At 46.2% G+C, this 15981-nt stretch overlaps 1 protein-coding gene across 4 annotated transcripts; it reads right to left on the bottom strand.

Annotated features, from left to right (window-relative positions):
* Positions 1-330: 330 nt before the first annotated feature.
* Positions 331-14577, bottom strand: CLDND1 (claudin domain containing 1). 4 transcript variants are annotated; one of them, XM_090056450.1, is made up of 6 exons: positions 14502-14577; positions 12932-13114; positions 6168-6463; positions 3841-3948; positions 2180-2317; positions 331-2080 (listed from the first exon to the last, which is right to left on the bottom strand). In XM_090056450.1, the coding sequence occupies exons 3-6, from the start codon at positions 6448-6450 to the stop codon at positions 1860-1862; spliced, it is 750 nt and encodes a 249-aa protein (XP_089912576.1). In that variant the 5' UTR covers positions 6451-6463; positions 12932-13114; positions 14502-14577; the 3' UTR covers positions 331-1859. The 4 variants fall into 4 exon arrangements, with proteins under 4 accessions (XP_089912576.1, XP_089912577.1, XP_089912578.1 ...); XM_090056451.1 differs by having other exon boundaries at positions 6168-6460; XM_090056452.1 differs by lacking the exon at positions 12932-13114 and having other exon boundaries at positions 14502-14570.
* Between the last annotated feature and the right edge of the window lie 1404 nt (positions 14578-15981).

Here is a 15981-nt window from a genome sequence, read left to right as displayed (position 1 = left end):
ACTGCCCACCTGATCAAAGGAACACTTTCCTTTGGAAACAAATTGTGATGTAACACTTCTGAATTAATCTCCACCAGCTGAGCACCTCCGAAATGGTACCCTGGTTGAAAATAAGTGACCTAAAGAGAAGAGACCCTCTAAAATTAAGAGGATTTTAGAAAAACCCACAAACCAATCATCTCTATCCAGGCACGTTTCCCCAGAGCATAGAAAAGGGTTGATTGTATACAAACTACCCATATCTCTCTGTCTGAACACTGGCATCAGCTCACCAAAGCTGAAAATCTCCAAGCCACTCCCTTTTCCCATCAAATTCACACAACTCTGATAAAATTTCTGAGCCTCTGCTCTGGTTTATTTCTCGTAAACAAAAGGTTTGGGGAATGGTGGGGAAAAAAAGAACAGCACATTTTTTAAAAACTCTGTTTTGTGCTACATTGGATAAATAAGTAAGCTTTAAAAAACATTAGATTAATTTATTTATATATATATATATTTACATACACACATACATACACGCACACACACACACACACACACCCAAATTAGAAATTCAAACTTGCAAGGGGCTATCCCTTCAACCCAATAAAGGGTATTTATTGGGTTTCGCAGCAAGCAAAAGCACCACAAAGTTTTGTCTAAAAACTCTACAGCACAGTAAAGAGATCCTTTAGTGAGTTCTATACAAAACCAGCTTGGATACTGAAAGCAGTCTACCCTCAGTAGCTCTGTGTAGACCAATTTGGTATCTCTCCCAAATGCTGTAGCATGCAGTGCAGACACACCCAAAACAAACTGCTGCAGTTACACCAGTCTGGGTTGTAAGAGGCAAAGAAGGGAAACTAGCAAGAGCTGGAGACAAAGACTGAATTACAACACTGATGTAACTACAACATCTCACTTCTGTACACCTCTCTTCAGTGCCCTTAGGGGGTCTCATTATATGTAGTGCTGATTCAGTATAATTCAGGGGTGGGCAAAATGGCAGATCTGGCCTGCAGCTAGACTCCATTTCACAGCAGACTAGCTCTGGAGCAGCTCCCCACCCTTCCACATGCCCTGCCAGCAGGGGTAGCACTAGGGGGAGGCTTGTGGGAGGTGGACTATAGCCAGCCCAAATGCCCTGTGGTCCCCCGTAGCCAGCAATGCCACCACCGCTACCTGCCCTGCACAAGCAGTGGCAGCTGAGCCTACCCCGTTTCCACCTGCAGCACAGCCCCCCATCAGAAAGAGGCTGGTGCTGCTGCTGCCTGCCAGTGCTGCTGGGGTTGGTCTCCACAGAAATCCTGGCCCCATACTATTACAGCATGGCAGCTGCTGGGATCTCCATGGAAACCAGCCCCAGCCACAAGGGCACTGGCTGCTGGGAACTGGAGTCCACTGCCAGCTAAATGCAGCCCAAGGGCTGGCCTTTGCCCAACCCGGTATAACTCATGCTCTCCAGTCCTCACTCTTGCTCATGTCTCTTGTACTCCAAGCGCTTCCGTTTTTTTCCGATCAGACTGAAATGGGGGATAGTCCAGTTCAATGAACAGTAGAATTTGGAAGGGGAATATCTCTCAACCAAGAAGAGGTCCATGTTCAAACAAGCTAAATAAAAAAAGTGTTCTTAAAAAAATATGCAATAAAAAAGCCTGTTAAAATTCTGCAGACTTCTGGCAAGGGGAAAACCATTCAGATTTGATAAGTTAGCCCACAAAATACGCAGGCTATTGAACCTCAGCTAGCAGGAAGCATGCAGTACAGATACCTGTCTAAAAAAATTTAAAAAAGAATTATGGGGTGATGGTGGAAAGAGGCCTATAACATTAAAATAAAGTATTAAGAAGTGGCAAGTGGCCATGAACCAAGCACCCCATTTATGCTACACGGTATGCTTTCAAGATTGTGAATTCCTTCCTGTTAGTGCGGGCAGCCCAAATGAATAGGGCAGCTGCCATGAACTGCAAAGGAGCTGAGACACAGGCCAGGCAGAAGGACCAGCCAAATTCACCCTTCACACCATCAGGTAGGGGCAACTTCTGGTGGAGCAGCTCAATTCCAGCTACGTAGCAGCCAACCAAACCCAGCGTGCAGAGACCTGGGGAAAGAAACAGAAGCAGAATCAGCTTACAATATACCCTGGCTGATGCTGCTCTGTGAGGGAAAGGAGATGGTGTGTGTGTGTAACAGGACCCACCTGCAAGGAAATGAAGAACTCCTGTGGCGATGGCAGGGTATAGGCTGCGACAGGCACAAGCACAAAGCCCTATGAGAGCCCCAAAGCACATCAGGCCTAGACTGACAAAGGGCAGGAGGAACTGCAAACGCCAAAGGTCTGTGAATGTGAGAAAGACACTGACATTTATTAATATGTCAAAGATGGACTAATGAATGACTCTCTTTACCTAACTATGCTCATCCCATCCCCTTCAGCAGAGGCCTCCAATATTAGCTAAGAGCCAAAGGCTCCTGTGAGAAAAGGGGGACAACACTTCTTCCTGAATTAACAGCTTTCCTGAAGTAAATAAATAGAGTCCTTAGCCTCACCTTCAAATCAGGACCAATACACAGTATGACTATATAATTTGCTGAGATATACAAGTCAAAACAGAACCGTATCTTTCTTTACTCTCTCACTAGTGCTGTGTCTGGAAGTGAAGACATTCTATCCAGGGCCTGTGCATCTGAATTCCCTTGAAACTGTCCTTCATCATCCACTTCTTTCTCATGCTGATCGCTGTCATTCAGACCAGACGGCTTCCAGGACCAGAGCCAGGGAGGAGGAAGGTAGCGACACAGCCAGCACAGCAAGTGAGGGGAGTTCAGGACTCTCCAACACATCTACCAAAAAGCTCAGCCTCCTGTAGTGGGACTGCAGGAAACCACCATGGGTGGGTGCCTTTTTTGCACCTGGGTGGTAGCAGCTATAGTCATCCATCAAGATGGGTGGCCAAGGTAGATGAGTACAGAAGTAACTTGTATAAGAAGAGCTACTCTGCAGCTGTCCTCCCCTCCCCTCCCACAGACATCCCAATTTAAGGGGCTCGTTTGCCTTCCAGATTTCCTTCTCTTGCAAAAAGCCTAGGACTTCCAATGGAACACTAGTGTCTGTATACCAATGCCAGGAGCTTGGGGAACAAATAGGAGGAACTGGTCCTCCTGCTAAGCAAGAAAGACTATGATCTCATAGGGATAACAAAGATCTGGTGGGACTCCACCCATGACTGGACCACAGGTATAGATGACTATACGCTGTAGAGGAGAGATCGTGTAGATAAAGCGGGGGGCGTGTAGCTCTCTCTGTCAAGGAAAGCTACCCGTCCCTGCAAATTCATATTGGAACCCAGGGAGGATGACTGGAGTCCCTCTGGGTTAAAATACTTAGGGAACGCGGCACAGGGGACACCATGGTAGGAGTCTACTACAGACTTCATAACCAGAAACAAAAGCTGGACCAGGAATTTGTTTGGCAAGCTATAAGTTTATGGGGGTGTTCACCAGGACCTGGGGGAACATTTGTTCACCAGAGCGCCCCAAGGCATGACGAGGTCAAACAGTTATAAACTCCTGCAAGACCGTTTCAGGCTGGACATAAGGAAGAACTTCTTTACTGTCCTAGGCCCCAAGGTCTAGAATGGCCCGCTGCTGGAGGTTGTTCAAGCACCTACTTTGAACACCTTCAAGAGAAACCTGAATGTTTTTCTTGCTGGGATCCTATGACCCCAGCTGACTTCCTGCCCCTGGGGCAGAGGGGTGGACTTGAAGATCTTCCAAGGTCCCTTCCAGCCCTAATGTCTATGAAATCTTTTCCTTTCCTTTATCCCACAGGTCTACCTGACAGAGGTGAAAAACACTTACAAGTCCGGTTCAAGTCTGTGCCACTATTGTGGTTCCCAGGTTCTATGTACTTTTCCATGAATTGATCAGAGAGGGAAAAACTGATGCACTTTGTGGTCATCTCATTTTCTGGAACAAAAAAGTAGCAACTGCTATTAGTCTATTTATTTTAATTTAACCCCCTTCGACACCACCCCTCCACATCCCCAGCTTTTCTGGCATTTCTTTCAATTTGAGGAGATTCTTATAACTTTGGTTCCTTAAAGACTAGCCATTCCCACCTATCCCACTGGTAGCAATGCTTCCTGGATCAATTCATGTCACACTTTTCCAGCCAATGCAAGTATAGTGGTCTCCTCTCCACAGATCTCCAGTCCTCATGCCTTCACAAGCGCTATTTCTCCTTCTGGGAAGGATAAACAACCCTGTAATACTTTGGTCATGAGATGTTTCTATGAGTCACAATCAGTTTATTACTGTATGATGTAATACATAATGTACAGTAATAATGAAAAGTTTCACTGGCAATCTCCTGCCTAGCTGGTTTTATAATCAGGTATAACCACTTCAGGAAGGCTGCTGGGCTGGTGGCAAATGCATCTAATATGTGAGCAGTGACAGCTATTAAAATATGTATCTTGGGCAGAAGAGAAGTCACTGAATTAAAATTAAGTCCATTAAAAGTGTTTTTAGAACAAATGGAAAAGGGATATTGTAACACAAAGTGTTCTGCAGCAAAAACACAGGCTATTGTATTTTTCAAGAGAGCGTTTCCTCACAGATCACACTAATTCCTTATGGGCAGGCTCCTTCCAACGTCCAAGTATTTAGTCATGCACCTGAATATATTTTTTACTATATATTGATGGATCATTAAAGCATATTGTGAACTTGTTTCACAGGGTGACTTGCAACAGAAAAACAAAGAACCTCCATGTACATGCAGGTAAATCTAGAGATCTTTATCAAGTTTAACGAAAACAACAAATAAGCATGAGTCTTGATACTTGTTAAACATTCTTAAGACAAGACACCTACATATTGCAACTGCACTTCTCACCACACAGCTCAAAACACCTGGTTAAACATTTCTTGTAAAATAAGCATTCCTTGTTAAAAAATTTCTATTTCTGCTATTTCTGTTACAAATGTATGTAAAGGGGTCTTAGTTTCCCCCCCATTGAGTTTTTAAGCCCAAGGCTGATTTGAAGTTCTTCAAAAAAAAAATGTGCCTTTGAGGGAAGTTGGCTGTTGTATTTTCAACTAAGATAGTTCATTAAAATAGAATTTACTGAGAATTTTCCATAGCCAAGTGTTGTTTGAAAAAATATATTAATTTTTTTCCTAGAAGGATTTTTATGCCTACCACACTTCTGCTTTGCTTCTGATTACACTGTTTTCCTCCAAAAACTTTTAAAAAGTGCCTTAGGGAAAGGATAAGTGATAGTGTTGCCCACCTTCTGCATAGTAGTTAGTTAGAGCAGCCACCCAGGAAGTGAAAAATTTGGGTTCTAGGCCCTCCTTAACCTGAGGGATTAAAACCTACATCTCCTGCTTCCCAGGTAAGTGCCCTAACTACTAAGCTAGACATTAACATGGGTGGAAGCACCTTCCACTTAACTAGGCCACTGTGCGGCCAAGAGTGCAGGATTCATGGCCTAGAAAGAACACAGCAAGAGAAATGCAATTATCACCCATTGATGAGAAGATTTCTGATCTGAACTCCATGCTGTTGACAGGAGATAGATATGCTCCAAGCATGCTTAATAGATCTGCTGCTGGGGAAATTCCCAAGTTCCCAGAGTGACCCATCTGTCTTACAAAAGAGCTTATGTGGGGTTAGATACTAAGCAAGCAAACTGGATTACTTCTGAGCATACACAATAGCATGGAAGGAGCCTGCCCATGGGGGCCTTGGACCAAAATGGAGGCACTTACTGCGTTTTGGGTTAATCAGGATAGCTCTTTAGAACATAAATCCCATCTAGGGAACTACAGAGTCCATCCAGATTTAATTCAGAATAGCTTCTTTCCCCTAGTTGGAAAAGAGCCTAATTGTGAACAAGCCCACAGTTAAGTTAGTTCAACGTAAGTGGAATCTTGACACACAAAATCATGGCTCTGTAACACTCGTCACAGCTATCAGACTTAACTTTTTGCTTCTTTAAAGATTTAGGATGGCTGTTTTTAACAACTAGAGGAGTCAGGAATAACCTTTCTGGAGAAACAAGGTTGCATGGATGTGTTCTAAGAAAGTTACCTTTGGTTCTAGGCAGGCAGGAGAGGCTGGGAAAGGGGGAAGTGGGGACATGAGAGGTAATGTTCGATGGAGGATGGATTGAGTATACCTGGTGGGCTGTACCAGTGTACGTTTTTGGGCACAGTGATACACCTGCGCCATAATCCAACAGTGCCATTGCATCGGAAAAGTGCATCCGTATATGTCTTCTCATCTGCATCATCGCTGATGAATTCGTCCACAATGATCTTGCCAAGTTCGCTGATGTTCTCAGCTGGGTTATGGTACTCATACCAGAAATCTGTGCCTATTGAAGCTGCCATGTAGATGGTGGAGATGAGGCTGAGTACACAAGCAATTACTAGAGCTGTAGCAAAGCGGTTATCCATCATGGTGTCCCAACTGCTGCAAAAGAAAATATGAGAAACACAGAGGACTGGTGAATAATGACAGTAACTCCTTGAAGACACAACTAAGATTCCTGTTCCTGCTTTTCTTGCCTCAGCCCCTGACCAATCTCCCCCAGGATACATTGTAGTCTCTCTTCTTTCCTTTGCTCAACACTGACAGTGAAGGACCAAGGAATATGTTTGCATCACTAGGCATCAAACAATCTGATGTGAGGCCTAGGAGCCTGAGGCAAGCAAACCTCCATTCTCCCACCCAGGACACTTGTCCAACCCAGACCAAGCCCTGATTACTTACACCTACACTGCTATTCACATTTGGTGCCAGCATTTGTGGGAGCATGGCCCAGGTTTCTGAGCAGCAGAGGTTGCACAATCCTTTTAGCAATTGGCTTGGAGTGTACAGTGGGACAATTTTTTTTCTTTCCATAACACTCCTGAGTGTAGAAGTTATTTTAGCCTACTGTTATATGCAGCTTGGTCAGTTCTGCACATCTGACATGCATTCATTTTACCCACACTACAATGCAGGAAGTCCAGGCCAGGTGCACAACAAAAGGGTTCTGGGGAGGCCTGGTATTTATAGGCTTAGAGAAGCTGCAATCTTACCCCTCTCAGTGACCTGGCCTACCACTGGGGTGCAGGTACCCACTGCAACTCTGGAGGTCCTCCTTATCAGTTCCAAACATAGTTCATGAAGCCTGAAGCAGACAAGTGGCTGCACCAAACTTTTAACTATGCTCTCAGCAGTTACAGAATAGTGGTTAAACATACAGTTAGAAGACTGAAGGCAAGATGGTGCTGCTTTCAAAAATACTTGAACATCATGAACATTGTACAAATGATGACCAGCTGCAACCTGTACAACATCCAGCTAGAAGTAAGCATCTCCTCTGGAGTGGAGCATGGACAGTTGAATGAACTAGTTGAAAAGTCAATCAATTAGAAACACCTTTGGAAGCAATACTAGCCCCAGTGTCAAGGGAACTAAAAGTTAGAGAGGCCATGTGTGTTCATGCCCACACCACACACACAGTGTTTTTAATGAGCAATATATTACCAATGTATGTACAGTTTTATAGATATCAGAATGCTGTGGAATATCACAATCATGTAGATAGCAGGGTAGATTTTCACCTTAAAGACTAACTAAATCAGAGTCTATAAGGTGCAAATGTACCCTGACTTCAGGATAACTACCTTTCTCATGTCATATTCTCATAAAGTGCCTGCTTTACCATTTTGTTTGAACTTCTGGGCAAGGAGACTACTAATGCATACAGGTTATTTTGTGCCAAATAAAATATCAGTTTAAATTAACCTTGTGCCTGCTAGTCTGGGGGCAGGAGGTGCCATTTTATTGGTTAGCGCAGACTGTTTGCTCTTTTTGCTAATACTTCAGAGAGACCTTTCAACATTGCTGCAGCTTCCCATGTTCACCAAAAGGAGAGGAAAATAATGGCTGAATACACACAGAACACAAAACTATAAAAGGGAAAACTTCACAATGCACTCAGCTCTGCTGGCCACGAGCAGATAAGCAAAATGTGTTTTAACTCTGAAACAAGGTACAACCTGGAAACTTGGGGTACAAATTAAGAGTAAAGTACAATAATACGCAATATCCAGGTAAGCTGCAAAGTTGCTAGTAGCTGCTGACAGAACCCCTTGTATTTTGTTTTCCTTTCCTGCTTCTTGTACACATGGAAAGCCACTGTACAAGGGTCAAGCAAGAAGGGACTGTTTACTCTCCCCGCCACCCCACAGTCAGCTTGGGCTATTCTATTCTTAGAGAACAAGAATGATCCCACCTTCAGAATGGTGTGGATATTATAGCACAGTCCTGGAAAGGGTGGCAGAACTGCAGCAAACCACAGTTCCTTATGTTCAAACTCATTTGGAGAGGGACTTGCATCACAAGAGGGATATGTATTTCTGCTGGAAATGAAAAAGGAGTGGCATGGGCTTTTGCTGGCTGGTCCTGGACTGGAATGCTGCAGAGCTGCAAGTCTGCATGGGGGCTGGCAGGCTCTTGGGATCTGTTCAGTACCATTACAAGCAGGTACTCCAAGTTCCTGGTTCTGCCTCTTTTCCCTAGTCACTTATTCCATGAATACACTTCTCTCTCTCCAAGTTTCTCTGTCCCTGTTCTTTCTGTGCCTATAGCAGCTCCATGCCAGTATCATGCACAGCTCACATGTTCTGGTCCCTGTAGCAAACTCCACATGTTCAGGTTCCTGGGCAGGATAACAAACCCTTCACACCTTGAAGTGTTTTCAGAGAAAAAGTTTTCTTTAAAAAAAGAACTCCTTCCATGTTACTTCTTTATAAGGAGTTCAGTTAGTCGCTTTTATATATTTTGGTATGCCATTCTCTTTCATCTGTGAACTTTCCTGCCCAGACTTTACAGATGAACAGTTACCAAGACAACTCCCTTCTCCCCCTCAACACACATATTTTTATGAAGTGTTTTTAAAAAGAGTTCATTAATTCAAAGGGACATCACATTGCTTATCCATGATATAGTTAGTTCCCTGTGGGACTGTTTCTTTGGAAGGAGACTTGCAAGGACAGAACTGACTTCTGGTGACTTAGTACTGACAGATACGGTCAACGGAGGTAACTGTATAGCTTTCAGGTTAACAGTCAAATCCATTTCTACAAATTTCTTTGCAGCGTACTCTATGAACTGTGTGTACTTTTAGAAATCAGAGTAATGCATTAGAAAGTCAAGATCTTTGGAGAGCTGTTATATAAGATCAAAGATGTGTGCCTAAGTACACTGCTTAAACCCCCACAACCCCACCCCCCATCAATAAAACAAAACTATGAATCATTTAGCATGTGGCTTGTGAGTTTCATTCTCCCAGCCTTGACTTGGCGGCCATCTTGCATAAAAGGGAAGGAAAGAACAGTAAGGTGTTGAGTAAACTCTTTACATTGCTTCTGTCCCAAACAGAAGCTGATCACACCCCAGGGAGCTCCCAAATCCTTACTAACCGTGACTGCATATGAAAATCCCTACACCCTGAAGCAATGAACATGGTAGGCAGCACTTGTAAGGCATAAGCTCTGGTTACTCTGCTGCTACTTCAGCTTCCGACTGCACTAGGTCTCAAAGTATTCCCCCAGAATGACCAAGGGAATAAATTCACTGAGCAGGCCGTTCTGGTTTGGCCATGAGGTGGGGTGCTATCATCAGTTAGTTGTAACCTGGGCACCCTCTGCTTCTTCCTCACTCCTCTCTCCCTCTCCCACCCCTGCTCAATACTACCACACAAGAATGGACTCATCAGTGATTCTGGTGCTTTGACAACTTCCGAGCACCAAGCTGAACTCTGCAACCATGTGCAGGAGCCAAAATGGAAGCATTACTGGACCTTTGCCTTTCAGGAACAAATTGCCACCTGGATCTGTATATGCCCAGCTCAACCAACTGGTTCAGAAGTGTGCTCCAATTGCACAATATTGCTCTAAGCAATATCGCACTTGCAGTGATCCCTCCAGATATTCAGCAAAGCATATATAGGCTCCTCTGGCCAACTAACTAGACATGAAAGTATATCCTTAGATTGGGAAAACTGAGGTTTGCTGGCAAGCTCCAAGTGGTAAGACTGTGAGGGAAAGCCTGAGGAAAATGAAAAGTTAAACACTGAGGAGAGAGTTAAGAAGTACCATCCAGCTTCAAGGAAGTAAAAAGTGAAGGGAAAGGTATGCAGAAGGGTCAGGGACACAAGAAGAAAGAACAATGGGAACATCAGCATTCAAGTGCTGTGTCACACAGCTACTTGTAAAGTGGCTGGGGAGAGAGGTTATGAGTAGTTGTGGCAGGGAGATTTCCAGAACCTAAGTGCTCAGGCTGCATGTGAATACAGAAAACAAGTAAAGAGACTTTCAGTGGGAACTGCAGGATGGGAAACCCATATACAGATTCACAGAAGTTTGGGGTTGGAAGGGACCTCATGAGGTCATCGGGTCCAGCCCCCCTGCTCTGGACAGGAAAGACTGCCGCGGTCAAATAACCCCAGCAAAGTGTGCACCCACTCTCCTTTCAAAGATCTCCAGGGTAGGTGCCTGTACCACCCTGACTGGGAGTTTATTCTACAGTCTGGTCACACACACATACATACATACACCCCCCCCCACATTGCCTCATCCTCATTTGCCACTAGTATCCACTCACACTCATTTACACTAAGTGTTTTCAGCTATCTAAGATACAATCATGCTTTCAGCCCCAGGCAGAACTAGGCAGGACCAAGAAGCAGCCATCAGAAAGCAAGAGCACAAATAATACAATGTATACTTTTCAATGCTTATGCCATACAAAGGCTCATAGAAAGTGTAAGTTATGTGCAAAAGTATATAGAAAGTGTTTTAAGATGAGATTTAAATACAAATGACTCTGATACTAGGAAGGGCAGAGGGAATTATCAAGATTAACATTAAACAATAGGGATCCGTGCTTTTTTGGCTTTGTCAACAAAGATTTCAAATTGCTCTACAAAAAAAGGCATGTTTATACAAAGTCAGGTCATGTACAGTATGAGCTGTGGGAAACACGTTAGGAAGAAGCTTACTCTACAGAGCACAGAAGAACAGATGCTTAACTTTAGGAGGACCTGGGCACCAAAACAGAAATGCCTGACAAAATATTTGGTTTTTAAAGTGCAGTTTTTAAAAGTAAGGGAAGCAGATTGACCTATGTGGACCATAACTGTCAGGAGAAGAGTGAAAGGATAAAGGAAAATTTTTAAAAGAGGGTGGAAATACACTGGTGTTTAAAAGGGGGAAGTTATGGTCAGACTAAGAAAGGAAAAGTTATTTTAAAAATATAATTTTAGTAGTACTGGATAATAGGAAAGACTGAGGTATAGAAGGCCAGTGAGAACGTGCACACAATACAAGCTAAGTATTAACTACTTGAGTGGGACCAGCAGCGCAACCTAACAATGAAGAGTTTTAGAACCATCTAGCCAGAATTTACACATTTTTCCTAGCTGAAAATTCCTTGTAAAACTGAAGGAAAAATGCTTTGTTACATATGACATGTACTCAGGGCATTGGTTTTATACCCATTAACAGACTACTCTAGCCAACATTAGAGAAAGGTTGTGCTTCCCTACACTGTGCCTCCTGGTACTAATGCCCTGGAGGGTAGCTCTCAGAAAAAAATGAAATGCAGCCAATACTATGAAAGAACCCAGGGTAGCACAGACCCTCATTATTTAATTGCCTCTTGCTTCTCCTAGTGCACAGTGACAAGTGACTCTTATACTGACTGCAGTGATTCATTAGTCATTTTGGAAAAGGAGGAACACCATGAGATTCCTGTATTCACTCTCTTTTCCTCCAACTCTTACAACGTGGTGGATTCTTCATCTACATAAGGGGTGGGCAGTTATTTGGATCCAGAGGCCACACAGGGAGTTCTTGTGGGTTCTTGTTGGCTGGGTCAGCACCTTTCATTCCACCCCCCACAACAACTCACCAAAACTCCCTACATGACATGGGGCCACGGGCTGGAAAGGAGGACTGGTCAGAAACAAGACAGGCGGGCGAGGCCAGGATCATGGAGGTGGGGTCTGTGGGGTCAGCCCCTGCCCTGCGTGTGTGTGGGGGGGGAGGCGGAGCTGCCTGGGTGCTAGGTCCTAGAAGCCAGCTGGGGATAAGGGGTAGGAGGAAGGGGCAGCCGGGCACATGCAGCACAGCTCACCCAGGTGGTGTGATCTGCAGCTACCCCTGCAGAGCTCCACATGGAGTTGAGCCCTACCCAGGGCAGCTGGCACTGCACTCCAGCCTGCATCTGCCAGCACGTGCAGCTTACTGGCAGGGCTGCATGTGGCTACTGCTGAGCTCCTCTAGCCACCAGCAGCAGCTCCTCTTCCTGCTATATCGCTTTGGGCAGGGAGGAAGTTTCACCCAGGCAGCTCCTGCCCCAGTACACAGGTCTGCAGAAGGCAGCCGGGAGCTGGAGCCAAAGCCCCATGCACTGGGGCAGGAGCTGCCTGCCTGAAGCTCCTGGGTAACTTCCACCCGCTCAGATGCCCACACTGGGAAGGTGGAATGGGTGCAAGGCAGCTGGAAGCTGGAGCCAGAGCTGCCCAGCTGAAGCATCTTCCTGGCCCAGAGTGGCACAGCAGATGCAGGAGTTGCCTGCCGCTAGAGGTAAGGGAAGCCAAACAGCAGCTGCAACAGGAGCAGCCCTTCTGGTAAGCTATGTGTGCTGGCTAGGACTGAGCTCATAGGCATTGGATACAGCACGGTGTGGGCCACCTGGGTGGGTCTGGACCCCACGTGAAGCGCCACGGGGCAGCCATGGGCCGGATCCAATGAACTGGTGGGCTGAATCTAGCCCACACGCCATATTTTGCCCACCCATGCTCTAGATGAAGGTGAGAACAGGACCACTGTTCCTCATGCTCAGAGGGGAGGTTGGCAACAAGTAACATGACATTTTCTTTACCTTCAAAGCACAAGAAGTTGCTCCACAGTGCACTCTTCTCCAATGATCCCAGAGCACTTCAGGGGCAGATATTTTTTTGCTTATTGCAGCAAGCTTAAAACATGAAGTACAAGTTTCCTGTCTCAACTACAGGTTCCATTCATTCAGTTCTCTCTCAAGCACCATCAGTTCATGAAAAGAGATCTACATACAAGGACATAAATCAGACAGTTTAAGCCAGACGGCCCAAAACATTTTTAGACCAGTGTCAACCTTCCAGATTTCTTGTGGACAATACCTCCCTCTCTCAGGAGTCAGGGCTTCCCCAACACATCCCTGCCACACACACAGAGACCAGAGTGGTGGTCTCTCAACCTGTACCAAATGGTCTTCCCTTGGCTTACCCTTTTATGACAGCTGCACACTCACATTCTAGGGACATGCCTGATGCATTAAGTCATGTGGCAAGGAAAATACCACACTACAGTGCTGAGCCTGAGGGGTGTACCAGTGAGTAAGGCACACAGCAACCTGCAGACCACTGATCATGACATCAGGGACCATCAGTGGTCCGCTCAGTGCAGCTAGGGAAAGCACTAGTTTAAGCCCTACATTTAGCTGTTTAAAACAACTTTTAGAAAGGGGTACATTACAAAAAATCAGTGAAAACACATACACGCAAGCTTGCAGGCCAAGTCTGAACTTCGAACCAAGTGAAATGGAGCAGTCTGGTCTCCCTGACTAGGACATGGACCCCATAAGAGGGGCAGGAGAACAGGAATCAGTTCTATTTTCCAAATCCCATCCCCTGTGACAGCTGCTCAGATGGATGGCTGGTCACATAAGAAAACAATTTTTTTTGTCAAAACAAACAGGGAGAGGGGTTTCTAACCCCTCCTTTCCTACATGCTTAGTAGGTACGGAGAGCGTGACTACGTGTGCATGTCTATCGGTCACTGCCGCTGTCTGAGTGCACCTCTGCATATGCACGTGTGTGTGCACATCCATTTCTGTGCGTCTGTCTGTCTCTTTGCGTGTGTACGTCTGTCCATCTCTGCATATCTGTATGTGCATCTCTCTACCTGTCTCTGTGTGGATGTCTGCCTGTTTGTCTGTCTCTGTCAGTATGTACGTGTGTCTGTTTGTTCATCTCTGGGTATGTCTATCTGTCTCAATGTGTCTGTCTGTTCAGCTCTGTGTGGGTGTCAGTCTGTCTCTGTCCGTATGTGTCTCTCTGCCTGTACATCCATCTGTGTGTCCATCCGTCTCTCTGTCCATTTCTGTGTCTGTCTGTCCATCTCTCTGTCCCTGTCCATGTGTGTGTCCATCTCTCTGACCCTCCGTCCGTATGTCCATCTCTGCCCGTCCGTCAGGGGGTGACATGCAAGGACACAGCCCCGTACCTATCCCGATGCGCAGGCCGGGGGGGGGGCGGGGCCGGGGGGCGAAGAGGGGACAAGCACGCGCCCCATCCCGTGACGATCGCCCGCACTGGGAGGACCCTCCAAGCCCCTCTCCCGCCCATCCCTCTGGCCACACCCCCTCTGCCTCCTCCAGTCCCTACTCGAGCCGCTGAACCGCCCGCGCTCACCTGCCGTTGCTCTCCGTCTCGTGTCCCCAGCTCCGCAGCGCTGCTTCCGCCCAGCCGGTGCACGGCCAGCGGTCCGGACACACTCATCCGCCCCCCGCCGCGCGGCGCCCTGGGAGTTGTAGTCCCCACCCCGCCTTGGGGTTCCAAGAAGCCGGCTCGTCTGTCGGCCGGCCGCCGCGCAAGGCACGCTGGGAGCTGTAGTTCTCTCCCCGGGAAGGAAAAGGGTGTGGCGTGCGCGCTAAACATCACGGGACTCTCTCTTGCTATCCCCCACCGTCTCCAAGGGTTCCAGGCGCTGGGCATGCTGGGACTTGTAGTCCATCCCTGCTTGGGTAGATGCATGTTGTGCAGCTGCACTGTGTGCCCATACCCAGTGCATCCCCTGTCAGGGACCAGGCGTGCCCAGCCCCCCTGTACCCGCCCGGCTTGCTCCATCCCCTCAGGGCCACTCTTCCGCAACCCTGTAGTTCCACCAGCCACATGCCTTCGACAGGGAAATGGCCACATTAGGCAGTAACCACTTTCATAAATAAATATGGTTCTTTTAAAAAAAGGCTTTCTTGTTTAGGTTGAGCTTGGGGCATGTTTTCATGCTTCCCCTCTGCCAACAACAGGGCTGCTGTTTTACTGTGAAGGAAAGTGGTGGCTGTCCCATGTCCAAACAGGCTGGGGGGATTGAGACAGGCACTGAATGTATTCATAACCAGTGTTGCCAACTGTCATGATTTTCGGCATTGTTCTTAAAGTGTATGCTTTGGGAATATGACTTAGCTCTTTCTATGTGTGTGTATATATTCACTCGCAAATGAGTAAGATTTCTTCCAGGGATCTTAATAGTGAGGTCAGCTGTGATCACTCACGAATGAGTAAGATTGTCTCCATAGCCCAATTCCAGATCCACATGTCTTGTTCGCAGTGAGGACAGGTGTTTCAGGACAGATGGGCACTGTGTTGCTGCGTTGGATGTTCTGGTGTTCTTTTCACCTGTTCCTCTTTTCTCTTCTGCCTGTTGACGAGCTGTTTCAAAGTGTTGAGGTGCTACCCAAAGAGCCTTCCTCCATTTTGGTCAGTCCTGAGCAAGGGTCTCTCAAGTGTTGATGTCGAATGTTACACCTCTTCATGTTTGCCTTCAGGGTGTCTTTGAAGCACTTTCTTTGCCCTCCACTACTTTGCTGACCTTCTTTCAACTGAGAGAAAAAGATTCTCTTTGGAAGGCAGGAGTCAGGCATGCAAACAAAATGGCCTGTCCAGCAAAGTTGGTTTTGGATGATCATGGCCTCAATGCTGTTGAAATTTACTTCAGCCAAGATGTTTGTGCGTCTATCCTCCCAGCTAATCCAAAGGATCTTGCAAAGGCACTTTTGGTGGTACTTTTCCAAGCTCTTGAGATGTCTTCTGTATGTGGTCCAAGTTTCCAAGCCATACAGCAGAGTTGGAATGACAATGGCTTGATAAACCAAGAGCTTCATTTCAGCAAGGA

Source organism: Crocodylus siamensis, chromosome 1 (genome assembly GCF_052110815.1).
Source record: "Crocodylus siamensis isolate JL-2025a chromosome 1, ASM5211081v1, whole genome shotgun sequence".
Lineage (NCBI taxonomy): Eukaryota > Metazoa > Chordata > Crocodylia > Crocodylidae > Crocodylus > Crocodylus siamensis.
This window is presented reverse-complemented; position numbering and strand designations above follow the sequence as displayed.